The sequence below is a fragment of the Polyodon spathula genome, chromosome 19, assembly GCF_017654505.1.
Source record: "Polyodon spathula isolate WHYD16114869_AA chromosome 19, ASM1765450v1, whole genome shotgun sequence".
In the NCBI taxonomy this organism is placed as follows: domain Eukaryota; kingdom Metazoa; phylum Chordata; class Actinopteri; order Acipenseriformes; family Polyodontidae; genus Polyodon; species Polyodon spathula.
Genome location: NC_054552.1, coordinates 29,234,446 through 29,254,901, shown reverse-complemented (window position 1 = coordinate 29,254,901; position 20,456 = coordinate 29,234,446). Strand labels below are relative to the sequence as shown.

Here is a 20,456-nt window from a genome sequence, read left to right as displayed (position 1 = left end):
TAAAAAAAAAAGTAATAAAATGCAACACAGAATACATTGAGGGATGTAGAGAGATTTAATCATTTAAAGGTTTTTTTTTTTTTTTTTTTAATTCTATTTACATTAATTCAAGTCAGTTTGACATAATAGTGTTATTCTACATGGCTACATTTTTTTTTTCTCCCCCAAATCAACTTTAAAACTTTTACTGTAATGGTACACTCCATGTACAACTGCAACAGAAAAAAAAAAAAAAAAAAAACTATCAAAACAAAACCTTTTAATACAGACTGTGCAGTGCATATAGATTACTCCCAAAAGGTCAGTTCTTCAGCTAGTGGAAGATCTGATATTCAGGTACTAGATTTAATCTGATTTACTTTCACTGGGAGTAGACAGTTCTACACAATCCTTTTTCTACATGAAGACTGTGTGTACAGTGATAGTACTCGTACTTAGAAATGAAAACTGGTGATGGGTAGGCAATAATAATTTTAAAAATTACATTTCAGTAGCATGAGGCAGCCGTATACAAAGGGGTTCTCACCTTCAGTATTTACATGTAGTACTAAATATTTATAAAATAACGAAAGAAATGTCCAGTCCTACACACAGTGTGTCAGACAACTACTAAACAAGGAAAAACGAAAAACAAACAGTTTCATGTCACATTTGCAACAGTTGCTCCAATGTTCATTGAATGGTACAGCAGGGTACATATTTATTTTTTATTTACTTATTTTCTTCCTTACCCCAGCAAACAGGTGCTTTTAATTTTAATTTTGCAGTTTTGGCTAGTAGCATTTAAACAGTTTAAATAAAATACCAACTTGTAAAGCATGCAAATAAATAGTATATTTGAGGCTTTACCCATCACCAGTGTACACTTTAGCAGTCCCAAATTGTGCAAGGCGTGCTTTAGCTTACTATGAGATAGGAAAGCTAGCTTGCCCGTCCTCTGATTTCCAATAAAAATAAGATATCAAGCTCAAGTATGTGTTTTCCTTTATGCATAGGTTCCTCCAGTGATGAGCAGTTCGTAGGCTGGGTCCCGACTCCTTCGGCACAACACAACGCATGCACACAGCATACCCAGCATCTAGAAGAAAACAAACACAGCTCAATAGAAGGCAGTGCAATATGCTTTGTGATAGTTTCACACTCACTATCCTGACACTAAGAACCTGTCCCCACTTGCCAGAATAGTTGAATTCTTGATTAGTACATTAAATGCCTGTAACATGGCTTAAATGCCTCCATTACTAAAATAGTCAGAAGTTTGGTGATTAAAAAGACAGGTCACCCTTAGCATTAGTGATATAAATAAACTAAAAAGTTTTGTAACAAGTTTTGTAGCAAGAACATACACAAAGCTTTACTTATCAACATAGGCTCTCCTTAATTAAATAAGGTTTGTTATTCCCCGAAACATTTCTGGGGATGTTTGTAGAAAGGATATGGTGTTTTTGTTTTTTATGACAGACTTTAAACACAGAGAACATTTACAGTATAAACACATTTTAAATAAAGTGAGAGTGAATAAAGCCAATGGATTTAGATTATCAGTCTTTGAAACAGGACTGAGAAAACCAAAGAGAAAATACTTGTGGGAAATCCTGACCAGCAGCCAATGCATGCTGAGCTGTTCACACTCCCCATTGTTACATGCATCAAGGAGATAAATAGAGGAAACAATGTGAATAATGTTACATTGTGTAAAAGGATACTCATGTTAATTTATTGACAGGCTTTCCCACAGCCAGATCTCCTGAACTACTGCTGTGCAGCTGCAGGGTTTCAACTTTGTAACCTCACCAGCTCCTTGCTTGATCTGGATTTTCCATGAAGTACTCTGGTCACTGTTCTACTAAACTGAAGACGCATCAACATGATCTGATTACAACACTGTAGAAACGGCAAGACTAGAAAAGTTTCCCCTCTTAGTCTTAGAACGCCTTCTGGCAGCAGTATCCATTGCCATCAAAATCAGCAGCAATACAGGCTCCTGCATGCACTTTAAGATATAAAGGGTTAATCACAGATACTTTTTTTCTCTTAACCTTTCTAGGGGAACATGCCTAAGGATCCTTTGACCTTGACAGGAAGGGCAAACATAAGAGCTAATAAGAGTTTAACTGCACCACTACTCATTGCCATTTGTGTTTTACCCTTCCCACAAGAAAACACATTACCCAGCAGAGGAAAGGGCCCCCATGCGGTGTCCTAACACGCAGTCAGGGCTCACTAGCAAGGCTTTACTTTATATTGTACACCACATGGTTTTATACTGAATCTCACTGTAATGCATAGGTAACAAAAAAACATATTTCAGACTAGGTCAAAAGGTAATTTTATCATTAACTTAACAACTTCTGTCTTCCAGATGTTGGGCAAGGGAGAGTCTCTGGGTAGCTGATGATTCATGAAATTTGAACCTTTCAAACTAAAAAAGTACTATTCATGGGTGCTTGCAAGAAGTTTCCCCCGAGGGTATTATTCAAATGATGTATTTTAAAGCTGTGACACAATCAGGTCTATGTCCAAGCTCAAAGGCCGGCTCTGAAATCTCTCTGCTGACTGGAATTACTGCAGCTGTAGTTCACATCTGCAAGGTCAAACCTTAACTACTTACTCACTGACAAATCAGGTCCTAAATCTGTGAAACACTAAAACAAAAATGCAGCAGCGTTTTACTCGAAAACAACAAAAATACCAAAGATTCTATTTATGCCTTTCAGTATGTGGTTTACAGAAGAACATGATTCTGGAATAAGTATTTTTGCTATATGAGCAAAATATTCAGCATGAGAGACAATTGTCATGTATGGAGTGAACTTTGATAAGATAAGCATTACCAACTTAGTAGGGCTGAGAATTTTCAGCTCATGTAATCTTACCTGAATAGCAGCGAATGCCAGTGCTGCCCAGATAACGTACATCATAATCTCCTGCAGCTTCTTGACAACCAGAGCCTCACATCCCTGGAAAAAGTAATTCATACATTAAATCCTCAACTACTTTCACAGTCCATACAAAATACTGGTACACAGTGAAAAAAATTATTTTAAAAAATAAAATAAAAAAGTGCTATTAAACTGAATGAGTCCACATTCATCCTTGATTAAGGGAAACAAAAAAAACATGACTAACGATCACAAAATCATGCAGTAATTCAAAAACAGATCCTACAGGGACATGCGGAGTGCAAGATCAAATCCATAGTAATGTGATTTTCCAAGCTGTGTTTGATACATGATTGAATTTTGAAACTTGTATAAAAGGGAATGGTGTTAAGTGTAAAATAGAAAGAGTGACATACATTAATAACACACACAAATGCATGTACACATTCATTTTTAAATGGAAATTCAGTTTAAACCAAGATGAGCAAGATGCTAGTTTCAATTAAACAGTATTTCTTACAGATCAACTGTTTTACATCGTTTCAATTTAAAGTGATTCTCGGCCGATATACTTGTTTTGTGTTTCAAGGTTATTGTGGTAATTTACTAAATTGCTCGTACTTTCAACACGTGTACAATCTTACCTCTGAGTAAAGATCTCCTGGACGGCTAAGAGTCCCTGTACAATTAATAATGTTTGCTTTGCAACAACTTAAAGGGACACTGTTGTTTTTGGCTTCTATAAACCAGGTTGTGTTCTTCCAGTCGTAGTAGTTGTGGATTCCACAGCAGTGAAGCTGAAAAGACATGTTTTAACAAATCATACACAAATAGAAAATAAAGGTTGTATCTCTGGCTCTAAATAAATTGGTCCAGGTTAATTAGACATTCAAAAGGTCTAACAGCGAAACTGAAGACAATTCTTTATTACCCAGGTCCACAACAACTTGTGCGTCAATGTCTCAATTAAAACTTATTCCCTGGGGAAATGAAGTGAAAGTGTGGGGAAATATTTACTTGTATTTGATTCACACATTATGATTTTTTTTTTTTTTTACTGTCAATTAAACTATGGTTATCAAACTATAGTCTCAGTTAAAGTGTAATCAATTTTTCCAATCATGAAAATCTCACCAGATGATACATACAGTAAAGTACATCAATAAAACAGATGGCCTCTGCTGTTATTGTCAAGCGCAAATACTTGAATACCATAAACACTTTTAGTGGATGAAGTAACCCAACCCAACTGTATTTGAACACTCACCTGTCTCTGTATATAGTCAATAGCTCGGCTCGCTGCATCTGGGTTTGTTCCATTGTATTTATTATACACTTTCTGAATGGAGTGGTCAACCTCATCCTCAACCTGTACAAAGTCAAAGAACAAGTTTCATCATTATCATGGAGATAAAAAATACCTTAAGATGTACAGGTAGTGCAATTTTAAAACATCCACACTCTCTAAAGAGTTAAGCAATTGGTAGATTTAAATTCCCCACAATCACTAAACTCAGACCCAGCAATGTATGGTCACTCTTACATAGACCCTGAAACCACAAAGAGACCAGCACAACGGAATCCAATTTCATTTTAAGTGGTAAACATTTGTTTGACGGTACTCGCTCTTAAATTTTAAAATCACCATCACAATTTAACAAACATAATTAGACACTTACCTTTGCTCTGTAAATATATCCAAGTACCACTACAGCTACTTCCGTCACAAAAACCAACAGCAGGATGATCACAAACTGAAAAACAACACACAAAAAAAAAAATCATATTTTACATTAACAATGATTGACTACACTACGTTTTTAACGTGTGTATTCTATTTAACGATACCATGAATAATTTAATTTGTATTGCTCTATTGCCTTCCTTCACTCTGGTATTACATACAAGTCTTGAAGAAACGAATTAAGACTCCCAACTACCAGTTTTCTAAACAAAAAAGCAGGGCACAACGTTGACTATTGCTGCTTAATTCACTGCAATATAAACAGGGAAAAGCATTACGTTCTTTAAACTTGATAAACCAGAATGATAACCTGCTAGTTGTTAAGCATACAGCTATTTCAATAATGTATTACACGAAACTAAAACAGAATTGCTGAGATAACTTACGGTAGCCAGCCCACAGCGACTTTCTCTAATTGTTGCACAGCATCCTATTAATCCAATGATAAACAGGAGAGCCCCGACAGCAATTATTATAACAGCTGGAATCAGCGTGTACACATCTTCAAAGAAATGGTCATAATCATCATATGTGATGAACACATAGGCGCCAACATAACACAGAATACCTGCCGCTGCCTGCAAAACATAAAAACAATGATGTTAAAAAGACTCAAGGTGGAGGACACTGAAACTGACTCAATCCGTAAGCGTTTATATTAAAAACATATTCCGTGTGCAAGCAGGTCAGTAATATATAGCCCCTGCAAAAGCTGTAAATACTCACACACACAAAAAAAAAAAAAAAAAAAAACAATCCATCGTGTGTCACCATGACCTACATCCACGGTATCTACAAATAGGTGTTTGGCATAACTAAACTACCCCCTTCCATTACACTATCATTTTTCAATACTATAAATACATTTGAGGAGCTACTGCAATAGAAGGCTTCAGAATACCCTCCGATGAAATGTTCCTTTGTTGAAAATATAAATAAGGAAAACAGACTGCAAGTCCAGCATTAAATGACACGTCTTCAATCTGTTAACACATGAAGCTACATTGATTTCCAGCTCTCATCCTTATGGAAAACAAAAAGTGAACTAACAATTGTCAGAACAATCAAGAACGATGGTGCAAAAAAAAAAAAAAAAAAAAAAAAAAGATTTTTCTGTGTGTTTCAGTTAAAAATGTAGGTTTCAAAGTTCACAAAAAAAGTAACTTTCAATTTTTGATCAAGATACTCTTTGGAAGACAATACACAATCATCTAGCTTAGCTGCTTCATCAAGTCTGTGTTAATATCTTTATTAGGACCTCAGTTACATTACTTCACACAGACAGTACTGTCATCTGAACTAGGCCATGCCTGACAAAATATGGTAAACAAATGGTATGACTCTCTTAGGTTTCTGTGGAAATTAACAGTTCCTACATAACTGTAGCTATTTGTACAAAATATGATCTCGGACGATTATCCAACTGCTGGTTTAAAACGTTTGCAATAGAAATGATAGAGGAGGGATATCATATATTCCTTCCAGCTACTAACCAAAATGGCAATAGAGCTTACATGTTGTCTTTTTAAAAACTATGCAGTAATGTACGCATGCACTAACGTAAGCAGTATAGCTTACAAAACAGCCTTCTGAAATGTTCACAATGATAAAACTGTTTGCTTCTCCAATAACTGCAAAAAGCACCATCTGACTAGTCTTGTACTTCCAGTTGTACATTACTGGAATATTTGAACAAACAGTTTGGCATTTTTTAGATAATATCTCCTAAAGAAAAGACCTACATTAAATTAACCAACCAATGCGGAAAAAGAAAAAGTAAACTTTCAGGTTTGTTTTGCCTGTTGCAATATGTATCTGAACTTGGCATTTACCAAGATATCTGGGTCAATACTTCACAACCATTTAAAAAAAAAAAAAAAAAAAAAAAAAAAGCATGACAGATTTCCCTCACATAAACTACGAAATGCTCTAAGGTTTACTGTATTTCAAAATGTTTAGTTTTGCAATTACTCACAGGGCTTGGTTATCTTAGATTTGCGTGGAACAAATAAGTCAGAACTGTTTTGATTATCTGAGTGAGACTGCAGGTAAGGGCATGCTGCACTCACAGTCCATGGGCAGCTGTTGGACTCGGTATTACAGTCTGCATGATGTAATGATGTTGGTGAGTATGCGGGTCCAAAAACGTATTCTGATTTTTGAAAGGAAAACCGCATTTCAATCCATACGAATTTGTGGTGCAAGTCCCTTTCCAGTCCCCAATGTAAACAACTACATCTATCTTTACCAATCAGATGGGTACCTAGTGTAGTCGTTACAGTGCGAACTCGTGGCTCTGGAGAAAGGCATTTTCGTAACGAAACATTCCATTGTCTTAGAAATCCGATGGAAGGAGAATATCCCGAGACTCCGTCACATACTCAATACTATACAACTTCTCTGTAACTCTTCATCATGCAAGCACTGGAAATGTATGGGAATCAGAGAAAACAATGGTATGGTTTTCATTTAGATAAGTGACCTGCGTAGTCAGTCGTCTTCTGCAGTGTTAAGTGCAGTACTGTACTAGCGTTATTCACACGATCATACCACGATTAGAACAAACACCGCACGCCTACAATGCAAACACAGCGTTTCAGTATTTAAACATTTCAATTATGCATTACTGTATACACTTAGTGAAAATCATCTGAAACGCAACCCAGATTATGAATCGTAATAGACGGCTTAAGTCTAAAAATTTTATTATTTTCAGGCGATACAATGCGTGTGTGTGTGTCTACACATTATATATATATATATATATATATATATATATATATATATATATATATATACACACACACACACACACACACACACACACATAAATCTAACTGTCTGTGATACAGCTGGTTATAGAACCCACAACGCGTTTCGACACACCAGTATCTTCAGCAGGTTACAATCAGATCTACAGCAGTGTTTCTGTTACAGGGGACAAATGAATACTTCAACCAAACCGTATCCGAGACAATCGTACTTAATTATCTATTCCTTTGTGGTAAGCACCTCGTCAAGTTAAACTTGTGCACGAATGCCTTTCTTAAATGTTTTAAACATATACAGTTATATGTATGACAAAAAAAAAAAACGGTCATAGGAAACAAATGTGATCATTTTCATCATTATAAACACATGGAATATTAATACAGACTCCCTTGCCCGAGAAGGAATCAACGACACCGCACAGGCCTATCCATCCCGACTGAATATTTTTTACTGCGTAGAACTGCGCTATCCGTCTGGGATCTGCAGTGCTATACATTTTAAAAATACATTAATAGCAATAGATTTTTCTTACCCAAAAGATGAGATTAAGGAACACGAGAACGGTTTTTGACGAGGTAATGCCACACTGCCCCATGACTGCCAATATTATGTTTAATAACTGTGTTTATTTATTTATTTTTTAATGTATAAAATGGCTGTCCGTTCCTCACGTCCCTATCGCCGATCTCTTTCTCACTCACTGTATCCCAAACGCCACAGCAACCAACCAGCCAGGACGAGTCACGTCACAGGATGAGGTCATCCTTTCTGCAGCAGCAAAGCCGGTCTTAAAGAGACATGCATTAAAGTTGCCGTTGCCTTTTTGTTTGGTTGCTGGCACAAAGTAATATGGTAATATGCAGAGTACCGTGAGCTAAAATTAATTACCTGTGGTGCTCCAGTGCTTTCACCCTTCTGTCGTTATTGGCAACATATTGTCGCGTAGTCAAATTAAAAGTCAAAGTACCCCCTTCTACCCAGACCAGTAAAACACGATTTAAGTAATGTCTTTTACGTTTGATATCAAACTTTTGTATATAATATTTTTTGAACCCCAGCTTTCTCTGTGGTAGATGTATATGCGTAGCTTAGGTGCAGTAAAGTACTGCATTGTTCAGCCTTTGTAAAATATGGTAAATAGCATAGGGAAAAGCTTGCTAATCTCTACATTTACTGTACAAATTTACAACGGCAAACTCTTATAAGTGATAGAATGCTAACTATAAAAGCAGTTTTTTTTTTTTTTTTTGTTTGTTTTTTTGTTTTTTTTTCCATACAGTATAATCTTGTCAAACTTGGAGCACATTGGACAAGAAGTAGTTCTGCTAATGGAAGCAGGAACGGCATGTGAGATCTGTCTTGCACAAAAGGAAGCTACAGGGCTGATCTGTGACAGACTTTCCTGAAGGAATAGGATGTATATCTCTACGTATTATGGCATCATACAATGCCATGACAGAAATATCACATATTTTTCGCAACCTTGTGGATACAATTACAGTGCAACACCAAAAATCTGGGATAGTGCAATATTTTAATTTAGTAGACTAATACCTTTGTATACTGTACTAGTTTCTACTGCCCTCTTCTGGTTATAGGAGGTAGAACTAAAGCAGAATATTATTATTATTATTATTATTATTATTATTATTATTATTATTATTATTTTCATGGTTTTATTTTCAGGTTTTTTTCTGAGAAGAAATTGAAGAACTAGAAAAACATGGTCTGTTAACACTCAGAAGAGGAAACACACACACACACACACACAAAAAACCCTAACCATGTTGGTAGGGGAAATGAAACCTTTGGGAATCCGTGGCTAGATGGACCTTCAGGCAGCTAGCTAAAGGTCTTATTGTGGTCACAGAGAGGGTTATACAATATTGTTCATGACAGCATCCAGCCTTTTCTTGAAGGATCCGCTTCAAGAAAAGTCTCTGTTCTCTCCTTCATCAACTCTGTTCCAAAGGTTCAGCACACTTTCTGGGGAAAAAAGCTCCTTCTCCCCTAGTTCTGAATATGCCCTTCTTCAGCTTCCACCAGTGGCTCCTGGTTCTGTTCTCTGTGAAAAATAATTCTCAGCAGTTGCTTTGTTAAACCCCTTGACAATTTGAAACACCTCTATTAAGTTTCCTCTGACTCGCCTTCTTTCTATGTTAATATTGAACACTTCTGAAACTCCTGTGTTTGAGGGTTACTGCAGTACACCATAATACAGGTAGAGCACAGCTAAAGAACAGACAACAGACACGTATGCTTCAGCTTTGGAAATACCAAATACAACAACAGAGCTAAATCTGAAAAGCAGATACAAAGTTTTAAATAGAAGGACTTCACCAACATTGTTAATTGTAAAGCAGTCTTTTCTAAATAAAAAACGCTAGTCTAGGAATGCTAGGAATGCAGATTAATGCCTCAGGTGTATCCCTTTGGTGTGTGTGGCAAAGTATAGTCCAGATTGTGTACATAACTGGGTGCAGGCAAGGAACAAACCAGTGACCACATACTCCCCAAGCGAGCATGTGTGAATGTATCAGGGCACAATAGAGACTGGCTGGCTTGCAAGGACAGTTCTATAGCTTGTACATGCAGAACAAGTACAGCCAGGCTGCATGTGAAAAAATAAAGACGTGGGCATATTGGAGCATCAGTCCTGGAGTGATTGCAAACACGATAAAGACAGGAGAGGAGAAAAACAAATAACACCACAATGGAGCTGTTTCCACTACGGTCCAACTTTTGCATGAACTGTGTTTATTAATTATGAAAACATTTCCAGTGCAAGTGAAGAAGGAAAGTGATATTGACCACCTTGTGGAAATATAAGCAGGTATCAGGGAGTGCACAATTGGACTCTGGGTAGTATCAGGTATCACTGGCTCCCAGCATTATTTATACAATGAAGAGCATTCAGTCTAGTTGCCTAGTTACCTAGGCTGTCCTTTATCGACGATGCCCTTAATAACAAGGCTTTGTTCATTGCTGGTAAAGTGACATGGTCACGACTCAAAGATTAAGCTCTCAGACGTTCAGTTCCCAGAGATGAAAGCCAGCTGACCTCAATTCACTTCAGTTGGCCACCGCTGCTTGTGCTTATATGCCTTGTTGACCTGAAAATGGTGAACCAGCCACAAAAAAAACAAACAAACAAACAAACGTTTGAATTGTATAGCACCTTTAAAGATGCATGTTTTGCAACATCAGCAATTCACTCTTCCTGGTACCATGTCACTCCTTGTAGTAAACAAAATCGGAGTAAATAAAATTGATTGGACACCCCTGAGCTAAGCCAAGTGGGTCATGACAAGCATGGAAGGCAATGGAGAAGAGGTCTTGGTCCACCAAATGTTCCAGTTCCAATCGCAATCACACCATCAGATCATCACACCATAAGACCATCACACCTTGATCACGCCATTATCAAGCACAGTGTGAAAAACTCTAAGCGATTCATAACTATAATTTCAAACTAAACAGTTGCTTTCAGCAGGGCCATACAATATAGAACCGTCTGGCCTTTTTTTAGGACAAGGCCACTTGAATTGTACCTTTGTGTTACTGTAATACAGCATGCTGTGGGGATTTAGTTAATCTGATTTTAACCTTTTTCTCTACAAGGACTGACTAATCAAGGCTGTTACCTCTGCAGTCAACAACATTATATCTATTGTACTGCAATACTTGCCAGAAATAGATGCTTGTTCTAAGCTTTTAATGCCACAGTTGACAATTCAGTAAAGGAAATAAACCTGCAGTTATTGCATTTATAAGGCTCATACTCAAGATTTCTGACAAATGTGACCTTTTGCTTCGTTTATTAAGAGGATCTTGGCCCAAACAAACAGCTTGCAGTTTACCAGGATGATTGACGCAATGCTAGCTCTTATTTGATCATATGGCCACACAGTACTTGTGTGTAAAGTGTCAATGACCTTTAGAAGTGTCATAACTTAAATGAAGGCAAATCAGACTCCTTGAGAAAAGTGGAACAGGTCAGAGGCTGGGTGTGAATCAGCAGTTCCTCACCCTGCAATCGAGCATTTTAACCACTGTGCAAAAGAACCAGGCTCCTCTGCATCCATGGTTTTAGAGCTTCTAACCTTTTCTCATCTCGCCGACAGGGGACAGAAAAACACATCACTGACCAATACAAAAGGTTCATTCATGTGGCACGTTGCTGGCCGCTAGTTGCCCTTTATAACCTGTGGTTACCTTGGATCACACACTCCTAGCAATTCCGAGCTCTCCATTGTTTAATCTTTGTGTATTTTCACTCGTGCAATGGCAGCTTCAGTACTATTGCCAGATGAAGTACTGAAAATCAAACAGAAGGAGGGTTCTGACTACTCTGAAGAGCAGCTTGAGGATTGCACAGGCTTCCTCGGGTATTGCAATAGGGGGGCCACCAAAACCACTGAGCCACCACAGCAGGAATATGAAAACCGGGTGATTGTAAACTGTGATGCCAAGACACTGCAGGATCATGCTGGGAGTGGGGCTCCTCTATTGCTGGGTCTTGAACTTGTGAACAAAAGACCACCTTTTCCCCATAGTATTGAAGATAAAATAGGAGGAAACTGTCAAAATGACAGGGAAGAGTGGAGATCTTAAGGTGTCATCATGACTTAGGCACAGGTTGTCCCTGCTGGTCCTTCAAGATTTGTGCAGAACTGTGTGCTACAAGCAATCTGGTAACCTCTTCGCTGGCTAGTAATTGTCTTACAAAGCACCCCAATCACTATGGTATTTAATTATTTTGAAATGTGTTTAAATTCCTAACACTTGGTGTAATGTCCTCGATAATTAAAAGTGGAGTGAACACTTCTTTCAAAGGTGCATCTATATGTTTAACTGGAATGGGATTGTATTCTATCAAATTTCAAGGGTCCACTTGTTTCATTTGATCCTGAAACTACTGATCCTGATCAAGTGACACAGGCTTCCCTAAAATATTTATAACAATTTAATGGTACCTGATAAAGTGCCTTAAACTGTGCAATAGAACACCATGGTGTCCTCTTTGTTTTGCATATGTTTTATTAGTCTTAGAAAACTTATTTCCAATATAGCAGGAGCGAAACCACTAAAAAATATTAAATTCACAAAATGAGAGCGCATTCTTGTTCATTCTAATGAGGACAGTGCATGTATTTGTTTTCATGCTCCATATGAGAAACTTCCTGTTCGGTGATTGTATGTACTGTACATTTCTTCCTTCTTGATACAGCCTAAAAAAAAAAAAAACTGAAAATGACATTTCACCGTTTGAAGTGGAACGCTGTTTTACGAAACAGGGAGAACATGATTCCGTACGGACGTTGAGTCCTGCAGTCAGTCAATATCCAGCAAGCGACGAGGAAACTCTGTATAGAAGGTAACGTGATTTCACAACAGCTTTAAAAAATAATAAAAATAAATAAATAACGTTTCTTTGTATTCAGAATATGGTAATTCCGTTTTTTTAAAGGAACGTTTGTTTTCCAGGTCGGAGAGTAGAAATACCAACGTAGGTAGGGGAGCTGAACAACTACTTGTAACAAGTTTCCATAACGACAGTTGTTATACCATAAAAATAATGCTCTTTACACAGTAATGCTTGCTAACAGCTCGGATACGCGAGTTAAAGTGTACTACAGCACTTTAGTTACTTGTTAGAAATACAGGACAACATGGTCTTGTTATGTTAACACGCAATTTCGTGATAGGGAGAATGGGACCGTTTTTTACGATTATAAACAAATCGCATGACTAAAATGACATTCCTCTTATGGGAGCTGATTTTATTTATTTATTTATTTATTTATTTTTAGCCGTACAGAGCCTGCCATCTTCATGATTGACTATTTTACAAATGAACCAGCTGGGATTTATTTAAAAAAAAAAAAAAAAAAAAAAACACACACACACACATTCAATAGATTTCTGTGGCTCTTGAAATCAGATACAGTGTGTAGAGAATGCACAGTCTAATTATTTGATTATGCGGATAAGCTCACCACAGCTGAGGGTAATTGGTGTTGATTGGGCTGATTTACCATTCCAAGTGAAACTCTGAAGAAACAGCTGCTTGAAGTTGTGATCATGCACAGTCCAGGAAAAGCTGCAATCATCACACATCCAGCAAGTCTTTATTTCATTCTGAATGGTAATTTAGCCCCACAAAACAACAGTGACCCTCATTTTTTTGTGGATACGTTACAGTATAAGCTATGTACAGTAGTTCAGAATATACAGCCCTCCCTTTCTTTTAGATTAGGGAAAGCTAATCAATCTTTTCATTGATGTTTTATCAGACCAAATATTTGTAGGCATGCTGCCCCCTGGTGGCATTGTACACTAGCACAGTAGTCCACATTACAAAACAAATTAAACACAGTTTTAACTAACAGGGCTCCCTAAAAAGGCAGGCTCAAAAAATAGGTATATGAATACAGTAATGACTTCATTGCTTCATAACAGCTTAAAACAGACAGTGAGGACTGATTTTAAGAGTGGTCAGAAATTATTTTTTAAAAGGTTGATTAGACTGTTGGGGAAAACATATTTACTTGTTTACTGAAAATAAGACTTTTTTGCATAAGAGTTTGATCCATTCCTGGTTTTACTATATGTTATAGAAGACACACTTGAGCTTGTTACCTGTACACTGTGGCTAATCAAGCTTGTAGTACAGCCTGGAATGGGTGGAACTGCTGTGCAATTGGAGTCTTATGCCAATGCCTGATTGATTATTGTAATTACTTTTTTTACAGTGTTTCCAATGAAAAACCAAGAAGAGCCTTCTCCAGAACCACAAACAGAAAAGGAAAATCAGAAGCAGAGAGTTCCTTCCAGTACCGGCAGCAACCCCACTGCTGAGCGGGTCTGTCGATTCTACTCGCAGGGAAGACACTGCCACTTTGGGAGAAGATGCAGATTTCTCCATCAGTGGGTAGAAGCACAAGAGAATTGGAATGGAGCTGAAAACAAAACCGATAATACTTTAAGCAGCAATCCCAGTGAAGATGAGAAACTTGACGATTCTGCAAATACGGTTCTTGAATACCCCGAGCAGGTTCAAAATACAGGTCAAGCCTCGACCGTCAGGGATGTTTCAAGCAAGTGCAACAAGCTGTCTTTGAGCAACAAGGCTTTTTCAGGTAGAAAAGAAAGACCAAGGAGGCTGTGTCGTTATTTTTTGTCTGGCAACTGTGCCATGGAAGACAGGTGCCGGTTTTGGCACCCCGAACAGCTGCCTTCTCCTAAAGACGACTCTGATCAGAGTGAGAGAGAAAGAGATACTGAAATGGCCTCCAATAGTGCGACCCTCTGTGATCCGGGAGGAGGTGAAGTTAAGTGAGTTGACCGAAGAGCTGTCCAAGCAGCTACGGGAGGCTGAGATCAACCAACTGCGTAAAAGGTTCCAGAAGGACAAACTGGTTGTCCAAGAGCGAGAAGATGGCAAAGTGACCTATTATTGAATAAATCAAACTCTTTATCCAAAACGTCAGGGTTAGCCCCACAACGGTCCTCTTTAGACTCATCCTCTTTGTCCTGGCACACCCTTGTAAGTAAATGGACAACACAGGGATACAGCCTAGGTACAGTGGTGGGTTTCTTGTTAACACTGCAATTTTTTTTTTTTTTTTTTTTACATATTTCCTAATACAGGCACGCATGCAAAGCATCAGAGGAGTGGGTGCAAACTAAACACGCCACTAATGAACTGATGGGAAAGGTAGAGCTTCTGTTCCGCCCATTTCTGCGATGGCTGGATCACAATTTGGAGAAGCTTTTTACAGGAGGAGCCAGACTGGTAAGCCCAGCTATTAATTCAGGATTGGTGTACGTTTACTTTTTTTCTTTCTCTCTCTCTCTCTCTCTCTCTCTCTATATATATATATATATATATATATATATATATATATATATATATATATATATATGCACTTGCTTATCACAGAGGAGCTGCAAGCAGATACTGGCTTTATTATGAGATTTTCAGGCCGATTCCACAGTACTGTATAAAATCCATCTGTATCCCAATAGGATGATCAAATCAAACCTTGTATTGTATTTATATAGTATTTTATATACGCTTTTATGAACTATTCATGTTCTTTGTATATTTGTGTAGTGTTATTAGATCCTAAAAAAATCTTTAGTTGTCTCTGTATGAATCTATTACAAGACTGTGATATTTTTCACACAATAAAGCCCTATGGTTTCTAAAATAATAACAACACATACTAACAGTATTCAATCACAGTTTTGAACACTATAATACTATATATATATATACTTTCTATTTAAATCTTCACATGTGTTTGTGTGCAGTTACTTCAGTCTTAAAGGGTAGTAATAAATGAAGTCTTCATCACTGCCTTCCCTCCCTTTTCTCTTCCTAGGTTTCCTTGCTGTGGGAGAGCGTACCCTTGTGATACATGCCATGATGAAGACCAAAACCATGAGATGGAGCTGGCCACCAGAATGATAATGTGGCTACTGGGAGAAAGAGCAAGTAAGGCATTCTAAACATACAACATCACTTGGGTGTTTGGTGTGAGTAGTGCTTGGCTTCTCCCTGCGAACTTTCATCTAGAGAGTTTGAGATCAGTTACTTGGATCAGTCCGTTCAGTAGGTGCCTTCTTTATCAATGTGGTTATTTGAGTTGCGCTGGCTTTCAGTCCATTATTTCTTTGTCTGCAGCCCTATACCAGCGGGAAGCCCTGTCTCTCCTGTGGAAGCATGGTGACAAGGGAACCGCACTCCAGTCACTGGAAGGAGGCCAGGGATGTAGAAACAAAATTAAAATGTGCAGGTACATTTTGTAATGTTAAGCAGGTCTTTTATATTTAAAAAAAAAAAAAAATTGAGTAAATGGTTTTGACAGTAACAAAAAATAAATGCAGCTAATTTAGTTATTTGGCATGTGACAGTGTGCATCTTGATTAGTAAAATGAAGGGGACTTTAATGTGTTATGTGTCTGTTTTGTACTTAACAGGAGTGACCGACAAAAGTAAGCAAATTCAAGAAAAAACTCTGTCCCGTAAATCAGCAAGCCAGCAAAAGTAAAGCAAAATGGAACGGAAGAATTCTGCTAAAAAAAAAAAGAACAAGGACTTAAAATACATGTTGAATTGTGTTCAAAATAAATAAATAAATAAATAGCTTTATGTACTAAATGTTATTGGTGGTAGTTTCTATTTAGCGCTTCTTGATTTGTTTCTAACCTTTCACCCGGATCTAAACAGCAGCAGATCTCAGCGCTTGTGAGTCAGTTAATCACGCTGTACATTTCCTTCTAGTGGAGAGATTGAAAAGTACAGTACATTTACAGTGAGATCGAACCAGCCCATTACATCATGGCTAATATACTGTATACGACTATTAATCTGATTTTGAAGCACTTTGCATCTCCTTTATGTTGAAACCGTACTCTTCACAGTCTTGGTCTCGCAGCATGGTTCCCATTCACACAATACGAGTAGAATCCAAGAATGGGGCCACTCCTGTTTTGTGTAAAGTAATAAAAAAAATATATTTTTTTTTTAAATGACATAATGTGCTGTTCCACAGAATCAGTCGATCTCACCCTTGTTTATCTAAAGTGCTTTGTAAAGGATAAGTTTAGACATTACCATGTCTGTAAATTCATGCATCTCAGGAAGATTAGACTATTACCTGTTACAGTCGCACCGACCTGCAGTAAGAGCGCACCCTGTATTTCATGGTGCCAATTATAATGGTCCCTCTTGTGGAAGGATCAAGAAGTGCAGTAGATCTCGCCCCCTGTTAAGAATGTTAAAGATTATCAGGTGCCCTGGATTTTACTTTACCAATCAAAATCTCCTAATTCCCAAATCGTGTGACCTGTTTAAATTCAATACTGGCAGAATGTGTGGCTTTAGTATAAAACGGGACCAACTATTCGACTCTTGGTATCATACCTACCCTTCAAAGAGGCTCATGATTAATGTGCTTTGAATAGCCCCACTGCCTAGAACTGCTTTCTCCAGTCTGATCCAGCAGGGTTTCTGGGACTACCCTAGACTTAACTATGAGCCTGCAGTGAGATCTCCATTCATAGTTTTCATAGCTTTGTTGTGTAATTTTGTTTTATATTTACAGGCTTCAACTGCTAGCCTGTGGGTTACTCATAGATATGTGATCTGTACTTGCAGCGCAAGAAGGCAAATGCTGCTTATGTTCTGATTTATTGTAACAAAAAAAAGTGTACATTTTGTATAATAAATTGTATTTACGGTTTATTGTCAAACCGTGCAAAGCATCTGTATTTGTAAGATTTTAAAAAGACTGTAAATCACCCACTGGTTCTGATATTTTTGTTTCTAGAGTGTTCTGAACCAGGGGGTAAAAAATCCTTCGAGTGATGCCCAAGGCACATATCTATTCTGTTTGACATTAAAAAGAGGACAACAATTTTGATAGTACATTGCCCTCTAGTGGTGTGCTGCTGGAAATACCATTTTAGAAATCATTTCAAAGATGAGGTCATGTTTTATTTTAATTTTTTTTTAATGACCTATTGAACAGTTGGTCTGTGGTTAAAAACGGCTTCATGTTGGCTTAATGTATAACTGTGTAGAGCAGATGCAATGTATATTCAAAATGATGATAAATACCCTTTTACAAATTATAAAAATAAAAAGGATAAACCGCACATACCATTTTTTTTCTTTGAGAAAATCGAAATAAGCATTTTCTCTCGGATTTTGTGATAAATAAAGGGTGACATGGAGCAGCGTGCTTATAGCGCAGTGAGAGTCCCGCAAAGTGACAGACTTACTTTCGCTGTATGACGCTAATAGCCGGATTTAACAATAGCTAACCAGCCCGCTTGAAATCCTTTAAATTTTAATATACCTCTATGTTGAGAGTAATTTACAATCTCCAGAGGCCAGCTAATTAGGGAAATAACACAGTACATGAATGTTTTATTGCAAGTTAATATAGCCAGATCCATGGTTAATCCTTTAATCTACATGACCGGTCTACTGGTTAGGAATTACTAATAAAGTCTGTAAGAGACCCTTCAGAGAGATACACACGCACTATTGAAGCTGTCAGGATAATAGGCTTGAATTATTCGATTCTTTCAGAGCAAGTGCTTTGTTACGTGACACAATCACTATGCAATTTGTATTGCTTAACTCAAAGATACATGAAGTCCTCCAGCTCTGGATTGTAAATGACATTTACACTGGTTTTAGAGAGGGTTAGCCCCACATATATGTAGTATATGTTATATTCAAATAGAAACTGAATCTGTGTATATTTTGCAAACTCTTGTCAAATGTATTTGTAAACTAAAATTATTTGACAGCCAGACCACTGCATTGAGAAACACGAAAACAGTGAATTCCATTGTATGTTCATCTTTTGTCTTGAAGCGATCTTCTATTGAGATAACATATAACAATAGCATAATCCCACAGGGAACGATAACACATTTTACAGGACACAGTAGCATGGGTTAATCCTTCAATGTTTTATTTTTATTTTATTTTTTTTAGGAATGGTTTATTTTTTTTCCAGCAGAATCAGCTAGAACACGTGTTTATGGAAAAAAAGAAGCGTTAGAAAAAGGCAGGTATGAACCTAACAAGAACAATTTCTCCAAAGAAGTGTCACAGAAATAATTCTTCATTCTAATCCACTTTATTATGTGATGCCCTGCCTTCCTGGTGGAACTGTTATAAGTGTCTGTGGAAGGATTAAAAACTAATCAATGATTAGATTAGCTACTTTCCTCTGTCCAAGAGCTTGATGGCAGATTTTCATCTTGCATGCAAAATAGGTGAGACAGTCATGCATAATTGAACAGAAACTAGCTCAATTAGTTTTAGACCTTTGGGGCACTTGCAAATCACAGCAGAGGATATTTTATTGCAGTGGACTCAAGATAAGATTAAAAAAGGTCTATATTTTCAATGCTGCCACCAAATGTAATTCTACACTTTTAGTGTGAAACAAACAGCATGCGGAAAGACTTGGTAAGGCTTTCCGAGGCACACTGCTGATCACTGTTTCTGTCACTAGACCACTCACACTAAAGTAAAACAGTTTTTTATCTGGACTTCCCTTTACAAAACAACACCGTGCTGCGCTGAGCCATAATGATGCATGTAACCAAAAATAACTGGCAATGATGTAAGTGCACAGTACTTTCATAGTCTGCGGCGCAAAAGTACGCACTACAGTCATTTGATCGGGACATGTATAGCCTTCATGTGCCTGATAGGAACTCTCAAATAACAATGCTCAGGGCGTCAGTAGAGGCTCCGTGTTGACGTTACCCTTCTATATTAAACAGCATGTCATTTCAGTAGTTTGTATTGGAAACAGGAGAATACGGTTCTTCAGTGTTTTCCAACGGGAGGTTCGGTTAGGAAGGGAGAACGCAAGTGTAGAACGCATTGCTCGCAATACCACTGAGGTCACTCCGGCAGGGCTTACACCCAGCTCCATATCATTATTAAAGCGTCGCTGCTTTGATCTGTCTTTGTCAAGTGAAAGGATTAAAAGCCACAAGCAAGTGATAATATCACCTACTGTAAGCGAGCATGTTTTCTGAAAAACAGTGATACTATTTCATCTAGTAGCAAAAACTCCCTACCGCCTGAAAGGAACATGAGTTTGCATTATGAGCCGTGTTAAACTTACAAAAGCAGATATATGTGCTCTAAATTCCATGCATAAATCTCTGAAGCACTCCGAACTTACAGCACTCTTCTGTTTTAACAATAAAAGATCTACAAAACAAGGGATTTGAAAGAATGTCCTTCTATTTTTCAAAGGCTTGATTATTGCTCCTTGAAGACTCTTCATCTTTCTCTCAGGGTGTTCAGCTGCTCAAGCTACGCTTTGCTTGTTCTGGCTTCAGTGCTTCGTATTGCCTAATTGGTTCTCTAAGCACCTCTGGCTGCTGTATCCCTGCCTCATCAAGGTAATGTGTCTCGATTCAATAATTACAAAAGCCACAGTTGGATACTATTATTTAGATACTATATAATCCTATTTATTTATTTTTTAAATCTGAATATTTTTTTT

The 20,456-nt window shown here is 37.5% G+C and overlaps 1 protein-coding gene and 1 pseudogene across 1 annotated transcript; one reads left to right on the top strand and one right to left on the bottom strand.

Moving 5' to 3' along the window:
* Positions 1–36: 36 nt before the first annotated feature.
* On the bottom strand, positions 37–8,116 carry LOC121294596 (tetraspanin-3). The gene is made up of 7 exons (XM_041218461.1): positions 7,931–8,116; positions 5,013–5,204; positions 4,562–4,636; positions 4,150–4,251; positions 3,527–3,679; positions 2,877–2,960; positions 37–1,078 (listed from the first exon to the last, which is right to left on the bottom strand). Exons 1-7 carry the CDS (start codon positions 7,991–7,993, stop codon positions 986–988), a joined length of 762 nt encoding a protein of 253 aa, XP_041074395.1. The 5' UTR covers positions 7,994–8,116; the 3' UTR covers positions 37–985.
* A 4,593-nt stretch (positions 8,117–12,709) lies between these two features.
* On the top strand, positions 12,710–18,059 carry LOC121294543 (annotated as a pseudogene).
* Positions 18,060–20,456: the final 2,397 nt, after the last annotated feature.

Excerpts from the sequence above, each read along its gene's own strand:
- LOC121294596 (XM_041218461.1), bottom strand. The coding sequence starts at position 7,993 with ATGGGGCAGTGTGGCATTACCTCGTCAAAAACCGTTCTCGTGTTCCTT. Across the intron at positions 4,252-4,561 it reads GATATATTTACAGAGCAAAG|GTTGAGGATGAGGTTGACCA; the intron begins GTAAGTGTCTAA and ends GACTTTGTACAG. Across the intron at positions 3,680-4,149 it reads TTGACTATATACAGAGACAG|CTTCACTGCTGTGGAATCCA; the intron begins GTGAGTGTTCAA and ends ATGTCTTTTCAG.